Here is a 15504-nt window from a genome sequence, read left to right as displayed (position 1 = left end):
TCTGCTTCTTCAGAATCAGTTGGAAACAGATTAGAGCTCAGTCGGTTCAGTCAACAGAAAGATGATATTTTAAGTCAATTACCAAATAAAACATCTCAGGTTTGTTATTTATTTTTTATATCATTACGATATAAAAGTGAGTTTCTTCGTGTTTTTCGTTGGGCAGATAAATTAAGATATTTGAGTTGTTGAGTTTTCATTAACTTGTGGCTGGTTGACTCGCTGTATGTCTGTATATATGATAAATATCCAGACGCGTTGTGATAAAACACTGTAATGACTGACTGGGTCTATCAGCTGGACTCTGCTGGAGGTTCCTTTTCCTGATCGTTGGCTGAGAGACCTGAGGCTCAGTGACAGAGTCCATCTCTCTGTTGTTGTTGTTGTAGCGGGCCCCGGCCTCGCTCTGACGGCCTGTTACTGCAGGAGCTGGGTGATCACAACAATCCAGATGTCCATGCACAATGATAATGAACCAGTGATACCTGCAGTGAGTCTGTGGTGTGTGCAAACCATAATCCAGTCAGGCTGCAGTGTCTCCACAGCTCTCCACTCCTCTGTTGGAGGAGAAAGGAAAACCCCGACTTCATTAATCTACTTTGTCTGTTTACATAGCTGCGCTCTCTTCAGGGTCAGCTGATGTGGACGTAATGCTGCGTTCCAACACCTGGATAACTGACTGCCTAAGTGGTTTGACGTCACAGTATTTAGAGTTCATTAGTCCGTCTCTATCAGGTGTTGTGTTGCCAGTTTTTGCCCTGAAATAAAAACCAAAGCAGATGTTAGAGATTACTGTAGTGACTCTCACTTTCAGTTTTGTGTCGGTCCGTCTTGTCTCTCACTTCCTTTCCTCAACGATGTGTTCAGGGGACACTTTCAAAGCTCCATGGTTTAAGTTTTGAGCGCCACAACAACGTACATCAACATAGTTTTGTGTTGATGTGAGTAAAAACAGAGGTTGATTGTGAGGAAGCGGACAGTTGTGAGCCTGGTGCCTTGGTTGTGATGACACTGGTTTATTTCCTGGCAGCAGGAGCTTCTTTGCAGATTCCTGTTGCTCACAATATTTTTCTGGGAAAAGGTAGAGCTGCAGCCCAGCGGCCTGAGGCTGTGTCAGCGGTTAGAGTGAAAATACCACTGTTGACTGTTGCTGAATGTGCTGGGAGGGTGGAGACTGTTGGGTCTGAGAGGTGGAGACGTGCGTCAGAAGCAGAACTCTGTTGTTGCTTTGTTGCTGGTGTGAGAAGAGGCAAAGAGAAGACGGCTGATTGATTTCACTGTTTGACAACTGAGCGTTCAGGTTGAACATATTTCTGTTTGACCTTATTGTGGTTGTGTAGTAAACACACCTTCACCGAGCAGTTGTGTGTGCTGTATGAAACCCTTTCCTCAGGTGTGTAAGTGTGTCTGCGTCAGAGTGAGGGCTGGGCCGGCTTCACAAACATCTGTCGTGTTAGGAGAGTCCAGTTTTTTGCTCGTAGATCCTTCTAAAGCACAAAAATAAAGACTGACTAATTGTAAAACATTAGACACCTTCCCACCAGGCTAACTCAGATCTATGACCCGCGTTACCGTGGTAACATGGTAATCAGTGACAGTGGCACTGACCAGCAGCACCACACAGCAAAACACAGGAAAACGTGGCTCATAATTAGTGGTTTTCTGACATTGTTATGAAAAGAGCAACGAGAAGCGAAAATGTCCTTAATTTACCCAGAATTCATAGCACCACAGTCTGGCTTAAGATAGACAAGAACGAAAGTGCATTGTGCAGCGGATGAATTTAGACTCAGTCTATCTGAAGTCTGACTGTGTGTTAGATCTGAACCAGAGTCAGTCTGTCTCTGTGGAACCGTCTCCTGGACTCTGCAGCGACTGTGGAAAGTTTATTCACCACAACCAGGAGAAACTTTCTGTTTCCTGCTGGAGAAACGGAATATTTTCCTCCTCAAGTGCTTCTTCTCCTCCCCTCCCCCTCTGCTGCTGCTCACTGTTTACCTTCAGCAGCCACTCAGCAGCTCTCAGTGTGTGTGTGTGTGTGTGTGTGTGTGTGAGAGAGAGTGTGTGTGTGTGTGTGTGTGTGTGTGTGTGTGTGTGTGAGGGCAGTGTACAGAAAGAGGCCCGGTCCACATGGTCACAGCTAGTAAAGAACATTGTGTACTGAAGCTAACGAGGACATGATTTACTGAAGCTCACACATGAAAACGTCTCATCTGTCTCAGATTACTTAAATATGAATATGATGTATAGTTCAAAGGCAAAATACTCAGGTGAGTTTCCTGTTAGCTGTTTGCTCGCCATGGGGACGGTGTGTGCGTGGGAGTGCGTACGGTGAATGAGTGTTTGGCGGCGCGGCGGCGTGTGGGTACACTGTGTACTGAGCTGAATGTTTGATGGGTTTTTGTTCTCTCGCTGTGCCTGCTGATGCACACATACTGACCAAGAATGCACGTGTATTGTTGCGTGCACACCCGCCCGTGCCAGCCCACGCTGTAAAAATGGCTTTTCCTATCAAATGTCATTATATCACATGACTGCGTCCTTCAGTCCCATTGTCCCGAGCCAGTGTTCCCGATGTCACATTCCCAAGCCTCTTTGATCCCGGTCTGTCTGGGAGCGCCGCTTCACACCGTCACAGCTTCACTCTTCATGCTGATGCACAGAGTTCAATCACTTATTTATTATAGCTGCACTTCCTTTCCTTTTCTTAATGTGTACCGTTGTCTCTGTTCTTTCCAGTGTATTTCTGAGTTTATTTAATATCTGCTCTATGTGCCTTTTAAATTGCCCTGGGGACAAATAGAGTTTATTAACAGACTGATATATGACTTGATTCTGAATACAGCAGAAACAGATTTAAACTCCACCTCTTGGTTTGGTTTTCCCTTCTCGACCCAGATCATTTAATGACTTCATTTCATAACCGGTCAATTCAATAACCTAAAATAGAAGCTTGACATTTTATATGTTAATTATTGCTGAGAATAATGTGCTTTTAATCCAGTTTTTTTCCCACTCCAGTCTTTAGTGTCCACACTGTCAATTCATTAGCAATACGTACAAATCAATCATATTGGGATTATTTTGGCAGATAGTGAAATATAAGATTTCAGTCGTTTTCACACTAAAAATGTTGATGATGTGATTTTTGTTGGGTCTTGTAACGTCTGGAGAATATGATTTGTCGACATCTCTGTTCATCACAATGATTCATATATGCTGCATTAAGACATTTTACCTTTGTCAGGAAAATTTCAAGTTTGATAATCTCTGTTTGGGGGGGGGGCAGTATACAGTATATAGTATATGGTCACGCTGAAAATAATAAGAGTTATACCCAGAGGTAATGCTGTGATCATATCTGCTGTTCAATGTTATGTTGGACATAATCAGACCTATAGGTACTGGTGTTATCAATAATACTAAAGAGTAATAAGCAGAAACTACAGGAGATTGAAGCAGTGTGTGTGAACAGTGTGCAGCTCTCTGAGCTGGATCTGGGGGAGAGCGAGTAGTAGTCATGTTAGCTGAACACCATCTGACAGGAGCAGCAGTCTTTCCTCTTCCTGGTGACTTGGAGCCACAGGCTGATTTCCAAATAGAGGTGTGTGTGTTCGTCCACATCGGAGAGCGAGGCGGCTGCGTCACAGAGCCGCTGTAGTTAAAGAGGGATCCTCACAGAGCAGAAACAAGCTTCACAAATCATTTGACCAAGGGTTTTATAAACGGGACTGGAGTGTTTTCAGTATCAGATTGTGATCATGTGTCTGTGAGCAGGAACCGGATGAAGCGGTGTCATTCTGCCGGGAACCACTGGACCTGTTCCAGTGTGTTTTGTTAGCATAGCATTTCACAAGACTAACGAAAAGCCACCGATCAAGTTCTGCTTGAGGACGAGTGACGTGAGAGAGCGCTCACTCTGCTGTGAGCTTTGTTCATGCAGCTCGATATATATTCAATTTGATTGATTTCATATCTGAAGCTTGTGTTCTGATATTTCAGATTCTTCAGGCTCCAGTTTGAAATGAAGATATTCAATGAAATGATGAACCCTCATTATTTGATTTAATAAACAATATAATGTTTTCTTTCAGACGAGTGTCAACGTGTGTTTAACTTTGAAAAATACAGAATCAGTTTCATTATTTACAAATTCAATCTCTTGGTTCTCCGCTCACCCCCCTCACCTCACCTGCCTCACCCCCCTCACCTCACCTGCCTCACCCCCCTCACCTCACCTGCCTCACCTGCCTCACCCCCCTCACCTCACCTGCCTCAGCACAACAAATCTGGGTCATGAGGTTTCTCTCTAAGGAAAAGGACAGTCATGTCATGAATTTGGCTTATTGTGGGATGTGCTTCAAAGACCATGGTCATATCTAAAAAGATTTTAACTAATTTTAAAACCTTGAACTTCATGAGATTCTTGTTCAGTCTTTTGGGAACTTCTCCTCTGTAAGTCCATGAGCAGATTGTTTTCTAAGCAGCCTGCAGGTTCTAGTGACGAGCCGACCCGTGTTTCCTGGCTACAAACATGAGCCGTCATTAACTGACTGTGTTAAAAGCAGGAAGTGAGTGTAACATGCTTCAGTAAATGGATTGAGAACAGTGAGATTTGCAGCGGTCAGCAGAACATCTGGCGTCGACAGTTTGTTCCTGGTTCTGTGTTGATTAGAACCATTTTATTTGGAGACAGAAGTCGGAGCGGCCCGAGCTGTCTCTGTGAGTTTCCACAGGCAGAGCAGTTCACTGTGTGTGTGAATTCAGGGTCGGCTGTAGAGGGGAAACCCTCTCTGGTCACTCACAGGTCTGGGGGGGCCCGTCCTTGGAGGGTAAATGTGAGCATGCTGAGGAGGTTAGAGTCCTGGCTGCTGGAGGACTGTGTGTGTGTGAAGGTGTGTTGGCGAGAGAGCGATCCACCAGTTCAGGCCCAGCGTCCCGGCTGCTGCGAGGATGCACCAGTGGAGAGGATTACAGAGGATCAGCAGGGTTTAGAACAAACTGCTGCTCTACGTCGTTCTGCGCCTCGATGTGGATGAAAACTAGAACGCACACGCTCAGTCCACAGAGGCTTTTAGGCCCCGCCCCCCCCCTCCTGTCCTCTCCACAGTGACGACAGGTTGTTGTCTGCCTGGCAGATGCGCTGGCCTACTTTACTGGTACATCTCCCTGCCCCACATTCCCCCTCTGCCCACGTGGATCCTGGATTCTCTCTCCTCAGCTCTGTCTCTGTTCTCTGACTCTTCTCTGTCTGGACTCCAAGCAGAGTGTGTTAGTTGAACATGGGACCTCCGCCTGCTTGAAGGATTTATCCTCATGTGGAAGAAAACAGCTGGATTTATTTGGCCTTTTATTGTGTGTGTGTGTGTGTGTGTGTGTGTGTGTGTGTGTGTGTGTGTGCGTGTGTGCGTGCGAGTTTACCTAATGAAGAGCAACAGGCTGCTCAGAGATGGAGTCCAGGTGAGGGACAGAGCAGCTAATCTGTCCTGGCTCCGGTCATGCACGTCATGTGCTGCACCATCATGTTGTGACCGAGGCGAGCGTGCACGAGAGGGCATGATGACGAAGGCAAACTGTCGTGAATCAGAAAACAAGTGGTCAGCTCTAAGTGCGTCTGGCATTGAAATGTGTCTCCACGTGCGTCATCGAGCTCAGATCTCACTTCCCTGCTACGTATGGGTTGTTGCTTTCAGACAGTTGGATGGGTCTGTGGGGGGGGCGGGGACGGATGTTAATACCAAGCATCGACACTGAAGAACCAGAAGCTGCAGTTCCTCTAACGGCCACTAGAGTCTGGCTCCAACAGTGAGTCAGTCTCCTTAGACTCCCATGTTAAAATGTCCAACTTTACAGCAGAAATAAACATGTTTACAGCCTGGTACAAAAACTGTTTTGGTCTCTAGAGCTGATTTCCTCCTTCATGAAACTTGTTTATATAACTCACCTGTTTACATTTTATTAAGGACTACAGTTATGGAGGATTTGGGGCGTGGCCTCTTTGAGCGACAGGTGGGTGCAGTCACAGTTAGGTATCAGCGTCTGCGCTCACCATTGATGGCTTGTTAGCTTAGCTCGTTAGCAAGCTAATTAGCCAACAAATGAATTAGCTTTGTGTTAGCCTTCGAGCAAGATGCCCAGCTGTGCTAATGATGTTAACGAGAGTGTATGCTTGCCACAAACTGACACGCAAATCTCAGCTCCACACACGCCCCTCCTCTTTGACCATTTTTGGATTAGCCAGGAGTTAGGGGGCGGAGTCAGGCACTGCCAAGATAGCGACAGTGAAGCAGCTCACTCTGAGCTTCAAAAACCTGTGGATGACGTCACAGAGGCGACGTCCATCTTTATTTACAGTGTATGGTTCATACCAGGTCTGAACAGAGAGAGCAGGACCTAAGGCTACAGGCAGACACACACACACACACACACACACACACACACATACACACACACACACAAGCCCACACATGTTGTCATGCAGGGTGAAAACCTTCAGTAACTTGACAAACATCCTGCCTGAGCAGAGATCAGAGCGCAGGTTTCCACAGCAGCTGGTGACGAGGTCTGAGCTGCTGCTGGCAGATGAAATCATCTTCAGCCTGTTGTCTCTGCAGTGTTGTGTTAACGCAGTCGGCTGGTACGATGCCGTACAGTTGATTTGGTCAAGTTATGTCTCTGTCCCCCGAGTCTGAATGGTCCCAAAGCCAACAGGAAATATCAGGGGATTTGTCTGAACCAGCACAGACGGTTTGAGGAGACGTCCGTCTGTCCGTCTGTCTGTGCCGATCATGTGGACTTCAGCTCTGACAGGAATATTACAGAGGGATTGGACGGTGTTCAGTCATCAGAGGGGGGGGGGGGGTGTAAAGGACAGAGAGATTGTTTAAACTCCCCCGGTGCTCCTGAAGTGGGACAGGAAGCAGAGAGAGAGAGAGAGAGAATGAGGAAGTGTGTGAACAGGCTGCTGACTCATTAGTCTCGCCTCAGGCTCCTTCATCAGTTCACCCACCACTGGTACATTTAAACATCCATTCTGTTGCTGTTGCTCTCTGCCTTTCTCTACATTCGTGGGTCATAAGTGCCCCCTCCCACTGTTGTATAACCGTTTAAAGTAGGTCACAGTACGCCCCCCCCCCAACGCAGATCTTCTCAGAGCAGCAGCTTTTCTCCCTCTTTTCTTCTTCTCTCCTTCAGAAGGAATGTCAACACTCAGGTCTCTCCATTCATTCATGACGATGACACGGGGGGGGGGGGGGGGGGCAGTTTACATGTGGCTCAGTAAGAACGAGGCATTCATGGTCTTGAATTGCGCCACATATTTTAATCTCCGTGTTTGAATATTGATTATTTGAATAGCGATCTGTGCCTCGGCAGTTTCCATGAACATCGCGGATGTCAGTCAGATTTGCATGAACCATCACGGAAGTTTACACAGGAGTGTTTACTGTGTGACCTGCACTGTGTGATGTGTGTCACTCCCGTATTTACACAAGTGTTCCCTTATCAGACTGATTGAAGCCTTTAAAAAGGATAATAACACAAAGTCTGGGAACATGAACAGGTCACTTCTGACTCCTGGTTTTTAATGACATCAACTTTTTTTTGGGGCATTTTCCTTTATTAGATTTAGTGTTTTCAGTGTAGAGGGAGACCGTGACGTACACCACAGGTCCCACAGCTGAGAGTGTTTAAAACCTGGTCTCAGAGAACATGCAGGAACATGGAGACCTTGATATAAAATAATCAAAGTATTCAGACCATGATGTGAGACTGTGAAGCAGTTCTACAGCTTTGTGGCGTCCTGCACAGCGACGAAAGCCAAGGAAATGAAACCAGTTAACACTCGTCCTGCAGCTGCAGAGTTCTGAACTCCAACACGTCGGATCACTGACTGAAGATGACGAGTTTGGATGAATGAAAGGTGTTTTTCTGTGTGTGAATAGTGATCCGTGGATCCTGAACTGACCTACAGTCTGAGATTAGATGAGATTAGACATGCATGTTAGATTATATTATTTTATATGAGAGAGCGGTTCAGAGGAATCTGAGAGACGTGTTTGTTGCTGCATCTCGATTCCTGCTGCTGGTGTCCAGGTTCTTGTGAACGGCCCGTCTCTTGTCCTGTGGTTGACATGGTAACCTGCCAGGATCTCTGGGTGTGTCGTCGGCTGTTTGACATGATTTCACCTGCTGAGGAGCAAAGAGCAGATCGGACATGACTGAACATGTAACCTGATCACGCTTTCTTTCGTTGAATCAGACCCTCACTATCTGAGTCATTCAATCAAATGCTTCATTTAATGGATTAGAAAACAGTTCTAAACATTTGTGTCAGTTTGAGGTCAAATAAATAGATAAATGAATAAAAATAAAGTCATTACTGACAAAGTTTCCTGTGCAGGGTTTTTTGCATGTTGGCCGTGTGATTTTCTGGCATCTCATGTTTAGAGCAGACTGTTATGTAACTCCGCGGTGTCTTCAGGTGGTGTCATGTGGAGGGTGTCCTCCCCACAACATAGTCTCAAGCTATGGATCTAAAATTATCCAGGAGCCTATATTAGCTCATGGTCTGTTCACTCTTAAGTTTCCCTCCCGGCTCTGTGGCCCTGAGCTGCCTCTTCCTGGGAAGTCTATATTATGAGGCGTTTAGGAACACGCACACATTTTATCATCAGCAGGGATCCAAGATGACAGCGGTAAATGTCACGTTGTGGTGTCAAAACACACCACCTATAGATGTCAGGTATAGATACCTATAGATACCTATAGATACCTGTAGATATCAGAGAGGCAGCTCACTAAGTGTTTTTAAAAGAAAGCTCCAAACTTATTTCTTCACTTTAACTCGCTCTGAAACTTTAAACTTTGCGTCACGTTTCTGCTGCTCAGTTTTTCCTTTGAACGTCTTCTTATTGAATGATTTATTATTTCATTCATTAATTCATCTCATTTGAATGTTTTTAATGTTTTAACTTTAGATCAAAGCTTTAACATGTTTTATGTTCATGTGAAGAACCTGGTGCAGGTCATTTCTTGTATGAAAGGTAAAATACAAATTAGCTTTATCATCATTAATATTAAAATTCCACAGAAATGTCTAATAAGATAAAATAACAAAGTGATGATATTTTATATCCAAAAGGTCAAAGGTCAACATCACTGTGACATCATACTGTTGTATTATTATTCAGCTGTACCTGGGGAACAGTGGTGGAGACCTGTAGGCCGGCGGAGGCAGTAATTCTGCTCCTGAGTGTGATGGCGTGTACGACACAAGGTTCTCTCACTTCTCCAGGTGTTCTTGTCATCTTTTATCTCATCATCCAATCAGCTCAGATGTTAATGAAGCGAGTGCAGACGGAGACGCGCTCTGAGTGACAGGACTCTCTCTGGGACAGATGGTTGTCTCTGATGGTTGTCTCTCCCTCCCTTTGACAGGCGGGCTGTCAGGGCGCTAACATGAGCGTCCATGTGTCCCGCTCTGTCCTGACATTGGTATTCGAGCGCTCCAGTTTCAGAATCACATGGTGCTTCTTCCCCAGCTTTGTGTCTTTGGATGTTACACTCAGGCCTTCAGGTCTCAGCAGGTGTACCGTGCACATGTCCGTGCTTGTGGTTCCCCATAATAGAACCAGTATACATGAGTACATGAACTGTTTAGTAACTGAATCGGTTTCGGTTCTGGTCTTGTTCTGTCTGACGAGGAGTCGGCGTGTGAAGCGTCTTTGTTTTTGATTCAATCTGTTGTAATGAGTCTCATGGCTCTGCAGCAGTCAGCTGACTGTCACACATCAGAGACGCCAGGTGTGAGTTAGTGGGTGAGGTAGCGTCATGGCGGGGGGAACATGTTTCGACAGCCCTTCGCTCTCCTCTCGTTTTGACTCTTCACTTCATTTCAAACTTTATTTATACAGCACATTTCATTCCAGGTGGAAACACAGTGTGCTGCTCAAAGTCTGAATTATCAAGGAAGCTGTAAATAAACTCTGACAGTGTGAAGATTAAACACAGTGAAAACCACCAGAAATCAAACGTTTGAATTAAAAACCATTAAGAAAATAAAATAATTAAGACGGATCAGTAAAAAGGTAAAACGGCTGTCTCTCTCTCTCCCTCTCTCGTCCGTCAGTCTGTCACTGCAGAGCGTTCATGTGCTAAAAGTTGAGGACAGTGCGCTCAGCTCATTGTTAACATGAACACAGAAGCAGTAATTCTCCAGGTCCGGTCCGGCACGCTGCAGGTGAAGAGCTCAGTAGCAGTGCATGATGGGAAACCTCTGGCAGCGGACAGGAAGGGTGGAGGCGGGGGGGGTTTGCCTTGAGTGGGTTATAAGGTGTTTCTAGTTGTGACTGACAAACGTTCCCTCTCTGTGTTGCAGGTTCCCCAGTCAACATGTGTTTTGTTCAGAGCAGAGCTCGTCTGGCTCAGGTCAGTCAGCCGGGGACAACAACCCTGTCGGCCACGAGCAGGAGCAGGAGCAGGAGCTGGACTCCACGCAACACAAGGTCTGTGGAAAACAGAAGATTCAAATCAAATAAAACACCGACTTCTTAATATCTCAAAAGAAACTGTGTCCTGCCCGTCACATCCCCCACAGATCAGTGGACTGTTAGTGCGGCTCACAGAGCTGCTGCAGTGGTGCGCAGTATAATTAGATCTCCGCGCATGATGAAATGTATGAGTTAGCATAACACCAGGAGGGTGGAGGGTGGAGGTGGGAGGTGGGAGGTGGGAGGTGCACTTTAGTGACCCAGTAACCCCTGGTTAAAAGTAGGAGGCTTGGAGAGAGGAGGAGGAGGCGGCGGCCAGGCTGTGTGTGGGGGGAGGGTGTTACATAAGTCTTTGTTGAAGAAGAAAACTTGTTGGTGGCTGCGTCTTATCTCTCTTCCTTTACATGCCATAATGATGTTGTGTAAGTCAACGTGTGGTAACATGAAGATTAGAGCCGCCGTCAGAAACACGCCGTCAGAAACACGCCGTCAGAAACACGCCGTCAGAAACACGCCGTCAGAAACACGGTCCGCTCTGTACCAGAAGTCACAGAGATGGAGGTGATATAGGCTGTGGTTAAAGTTCAGAGGACACAAAGCCCCTCCCCCACACCCCTCAGCCTTTCTGTTCTTTCTTCTTCACGACTCAGTAACCACGGAGACGGATCCTCTGTCAGTCCGTCGCTGGAGTTCGTTCCCTCCGTTCAGAGAGGAGACGTCTCATAAGGAAGGTTTGCTGAGGTGGGCCGATGCCGGCTCAGAGCCGGCACCCTCAGCTCTTATGAATGGACCCTCGAAGTTGTGTGTGTGTGTGTGTGTGTGTGTGTGTGTGTGTATCAGTGAGTGATAATTTGGGGAAGTGTGTGTGTGTGTGTGTGTGTGTGTGTGTGTGTGTGTGTGTGTGTGTGTGGTATGCATGTGTCAGCAGAGAAGAAGGGGAGTCATTGTTAGCGGCCTGGCAGTCTGTGGTCGGCCTCAGAACACACTCTTTGTCCGTCCAATAAAAGCCTCTTTCTCAGCCGGAGAAGCAAAGACCTTCTGCGTCTGACATTTTCACACACAAAATGCATTTGTTTAAATCAACACAATCTGTTGACAAAGTCTCTCCAGCAGTTTGATGGTTGCTGCTGCGGTCTGTCATTTACTGATGAGTGATTGATTATTGTTTTACTTTATTGTCCTCATGGTCTTAGTCCCTCTCATTCATCAGGTTTTATCCTCTGGACCTTCCAGGACCTTCAGGTCTGCTGCTTGTGGCTTTAGTTAAAATCAGAATGAAAACCTGCAGTGAAGCGTTATATTACTGCTCCACAGAAAACCTGAACACCTGAACACCTTTACTCAAATTTTATTCTATATTTTCTGTAACGTTTTCCTTTTAATATTCTACTTTTATCTATTTTAATTTTTACTTTTATTTATTTTATTACTGCTTTTGTTTTTGTTTTTATTCTCTTCCAATCATCTCCTCTCTTTTAGTCTTTTATTATTTTATCTTTACTACTTTATGATTTTTAATGTCTAACTTTTCATTTATGGTTTTATTCACCAAAATACAAAATACATATCTTTGCTTTGCAGCCTTCACTTTGTGTTGCATTGTATGTATGAAAAGTGCTTTACATATAAAGTCTGATTGATTGATTGATTGATTGATTGATTGATTGATTGATTGATTGATTGATTGATTACTGTTCAAGATGAAGAGAAGAGGTTTCTCTTGGAGACTGTGTGATGGATCATTTGTTTTTGTCCCCAGGTGGACGAGTGGACGACACACACATCATACGATATGGGACTAGAGACGGAGAGAGCAGCACTACAGCTGGAAACACACAGCTACACACACCAAGAACAGGTGACACCCGTCTCTAATCATTCAGTATTAAAACATACTAATCAATCAGAGAAAACACACACACACACACAAGATAAATGATTAAGTTATAAATGAAAACAAACTCAGGAAACAATGAAGACTGTAAAGACAAAGAGAGAGTGATGAAATGATAACACACTGAGAGGAGGAGTGTTGAAGTCGTCACACAAGCTGTAAAGCTCTTTGTGAACAAGACCAACATGAGATCAGTGCGTTTCAACTATTCAACCTTTTATTCTTCTGCACTATTAATAAAGACAGATTGTTCTATTTATAAAGGCCTGGACTATAATTAAGAAAGAAACAGAAACTGTCTTTTCATCCTCTGAGGAGGACGACTGACGGACTCACATTCACACTCAGAATAACAGTGATTAGTGATGTGGATGTGATGCCTCTCAGCTCCCAGTGTAACACCTGTGCTACAGGTAGAATTACACTGACCACTCGCAAAATAAAGGTAGTGTAACAGTTATACTGACGTGTCATCCAGCTGTAGGTCTGTGTTTTTAACGGGACTTAATGAATCAACTGGAACTGGTTCAGGTTGTAAACGGTGGTGAAGCTGTAGAAATGTAATCGAACTGAAGGTGTGTGTGTTTCACGTGTGATTCCTGACACACACACACACACACACACACAGATGGGCTCATGCTGCTGAAGCTGCCGATGGACGATGTTTTTGTGTCTCTGTCTCCAGACTGTGAATCCTCAGGAGGCGGAGGTGGAGGAAACCAGGCCGGACCCAGAGTCCGATACTGTATCCGCTGCTCCTGAGCCACAACCCCAAACAGAGCCCCCCTACACTGATTCAGACCTACAGGCCGACACACAGGACCATGACCAGGACCCCCCGGTGTCCTCCACTCCAGAGCCAGCTCCAGCACAGGGCCACGTGTCCACAGACGGCCCGGCCCAAGCAGAAACCCACAGTGACGGCCCTGCTGCACACCCCAGTCTGGACTCCAACCAGGCCACACTCCCAGATGAAGCTGACAACACACCTACCTCACAGAGCGCCGGCCCAGCCCACACAGGGTAAGCTCAGACCCCTCCCTCAGTCCAGGACCTGGTGTCGGGGGCCAGAGGTTGGCTCTAACCACAGAACAGTCAGTAGAACATCTCTCACCTCATGGTGGTTAAAGCCAATTTCAACCCGACCCGGGTCTGTTCATGACGGCTCATCGTCACATTCGCTGATGTTTTTGTTGGTTAACTTTGGTTTCCTTCAGTTTTCTGTTTGTTTCCACTGGTTTTGTTTGGTCACTGAGAGAAAAGGAGAGCCGCTCTCACGTCCTGATATTTCACTTTTCATGAAGTGGTGGTGGAGCGCTGTGAAGTTACACGGATCGCTCACACGTGCACACTTTTTGTTTTCCTGTCTGTGGAGCATCAACCAAGGACGTGGAACTTTGACCGAGATTAGTTCAGAGAAGAAAACCTCAATCCACGACGACGACGACGTCTGTCCCACCTTTCCGTCCCCTCTGTCCATCCCCCCCTCTCTTTATCCTCACTCCCTCTCTCCTGCTCTGTGTTGTTGATCTCTCCCTCTTGTGTGCCCCCCCCCCCCCCCCCCCCCCAGTGTAAGGAGGTGTGGTAAACACCGTGTCCTTTCTTTCCCTCAGTGCAGTGCGGGTTGCCAGTGCAGGAGATGAATTCCCAGTAGACAGCTTTGTCTTTGCTGAGCACTCTGATTCACAGTGCGGGGTCATTCCCCCCAAACTGGCAACCTGTGAAAACTCCCCTTTTGGCAGCCCTCTCCTCAGGTGAGTTTCAAACCCCCAGGAGCCAATCAGAGCACAGAGACAGGTAATGAAGGTACAAGCTGCACCTCTCTGCTGTGCGCATCCGTCGACCTGCTGGCCTTGCTCTCCACTTACTTCTGCTTTTTTTTTTTTTCATTTCCTTTTTCCATCGTTTTGCCTGCTCCCATCCACGGACTGTCAATAACCTGCATCATGTGTCCAACATTACTGCGCCCTTACTGATGTTCTCCCCCTTTCTCCTCCTCCCTCCTCCCCTCTCCACCTCATTGGCCCCGTGTCTGGACTGCAGTGTGGACGACGCCGGCGTAGAAGACCAGCGGTCAGACCACAGTCTCAGTTCTGGTCCGGAAGCAGAGCTCCAGCCTGCTCCAGGCAACGTGGACCAGGAACAACAACAACAACAACAACAACAACAACAACAACAACAGCGGCAGCAGCAGCAGCAGCGGCGGCGGCAGGAGCTGGAGGATGGGCTGTCTGATTTGGACCGGGAGGCCAACACCTCCCACCACCAAGAACAGCAGGTCAGCAGCTCGTAGTTTCAGTTTCTTTTAACAAGGTTTATTTTCAGTATCAAACATAAACAAGATGATGTTCACAACAATGCAGGTTGCACTGGAACGGGAAAAAAGACAATAATAACAGTAATTTAAAAGTGACGGAGGATGGTAGGAGAACCTAGATTCTGATCCTCTTCAGTTATTAACTGAGCTCCAGTAGAATCTGGATGTAGAGCCTCTCGTGGTGTTTCGAATCTTTTCTCTGATCCACTGTTCGACGGCAGGACGTGAATCCTCCTTCCATCTGAACAGAATGAATCTCCTGGCTAATAGAGCGGAGGAGGCGCTAAACCAGCCTGAGTAGCTTTTAAACGTGCCGCAGCTGGAACGACCCCAAAGATCAAGGATGACCCTCGTCAGTGTACGAGGTCCGGGAGGCGGATATCTGCTGCACAGTGTCACACGCTGCCGTCACCTCGTCTTTCTTCCTGCTGAATGCTGCAGACACTGGCTGGACTGAAAGTCCTACATATTCAGTGGGGGTGCAGCTGTTCCAGCAAAGGGCAGCTTTGAATGTTTCAGGCAGCGAGTGAAGTCAACTGAGGACGAAGGATGGTTAAAGGTGGACTCTACCTGTGTGCGTTCTGTGTTTGTATGTTCCTGCCGCTCACCTGCAGTGAGTGTTGAGGCGTTCACAGAACAAGCGTCTGAGTCTGAGCATTTTTATTCTCAGACTCTTGTGAGGTCCAACAGGGCGATTACATAATCCATCAAAATATTATTCACAGCTCAGTGCTTCTCTGTGCTGTAGTGGCCGGGGGGCTAGCTGGCTACCATGAACAGGGGGGGGGGGCTCAGTGACTTAT

At 46.5% G+C, this 15504-nt stretch overlaps 1 protein-coding gene across 6 annotated transcripts in view; it reads left to right on the top strand.

Moving 5' to 3' along the window:
* The window catches only part of suco (SUN domain containing ossification factor), a 35588-nt gene that overhangs the window by 5576 nt on the left and 14508 nt on the right, over positions 1-15504 (top strand). For 5 of the 6 annotated variants that reach the window (XM_023424225.2, XM_087178735.1, XM_023424224.2 and 2 more), the window contains exons 2-6: positions 10379-10505; positions 12250-12348; positions 13070-13407; positions 13998-14138; positions 14428-14662. In XM_023424225.2, the coding sequence (XP_023279993.1) occupies positions 10379-10505; positions 12250-12348; positions 13070-13407; positions 13998-14138; positions 14428-14662 (940 nt within the window). The remainder of the gene's footprint in view (positions 1-10378; positions 10506-12249; positions 12349-13069; positions 13408-13997; positions 14139-14427; positions 14663-15504) is intronic. The other variant, XM_023424227.2, reaches the window with a different exon arrangement.

The sequence above is a fragment of the Seriola lalandi genome, unplaced genomic scaffold (assembly GCF_002814215.2).
Source record: "Seriola lalandi dorsalis isolate HSWRI2012SDOR001 ecotype SW California unplaced genomic scaffold, Sedor1 jcf7180002054722, whole genome shotgun sequence".
Taxonomy (NCBI): domain Eukaryota; kingdom Metazoa; phylum Chordata; class Actinopteri; order Carangiformes; family Carangidae; genus Seriola; species Seriola lalandi.
Note: the sequence above shows the minus strand (reverse complement) of the source record. Positions and strands in the feature narration are given on the sequence as shown.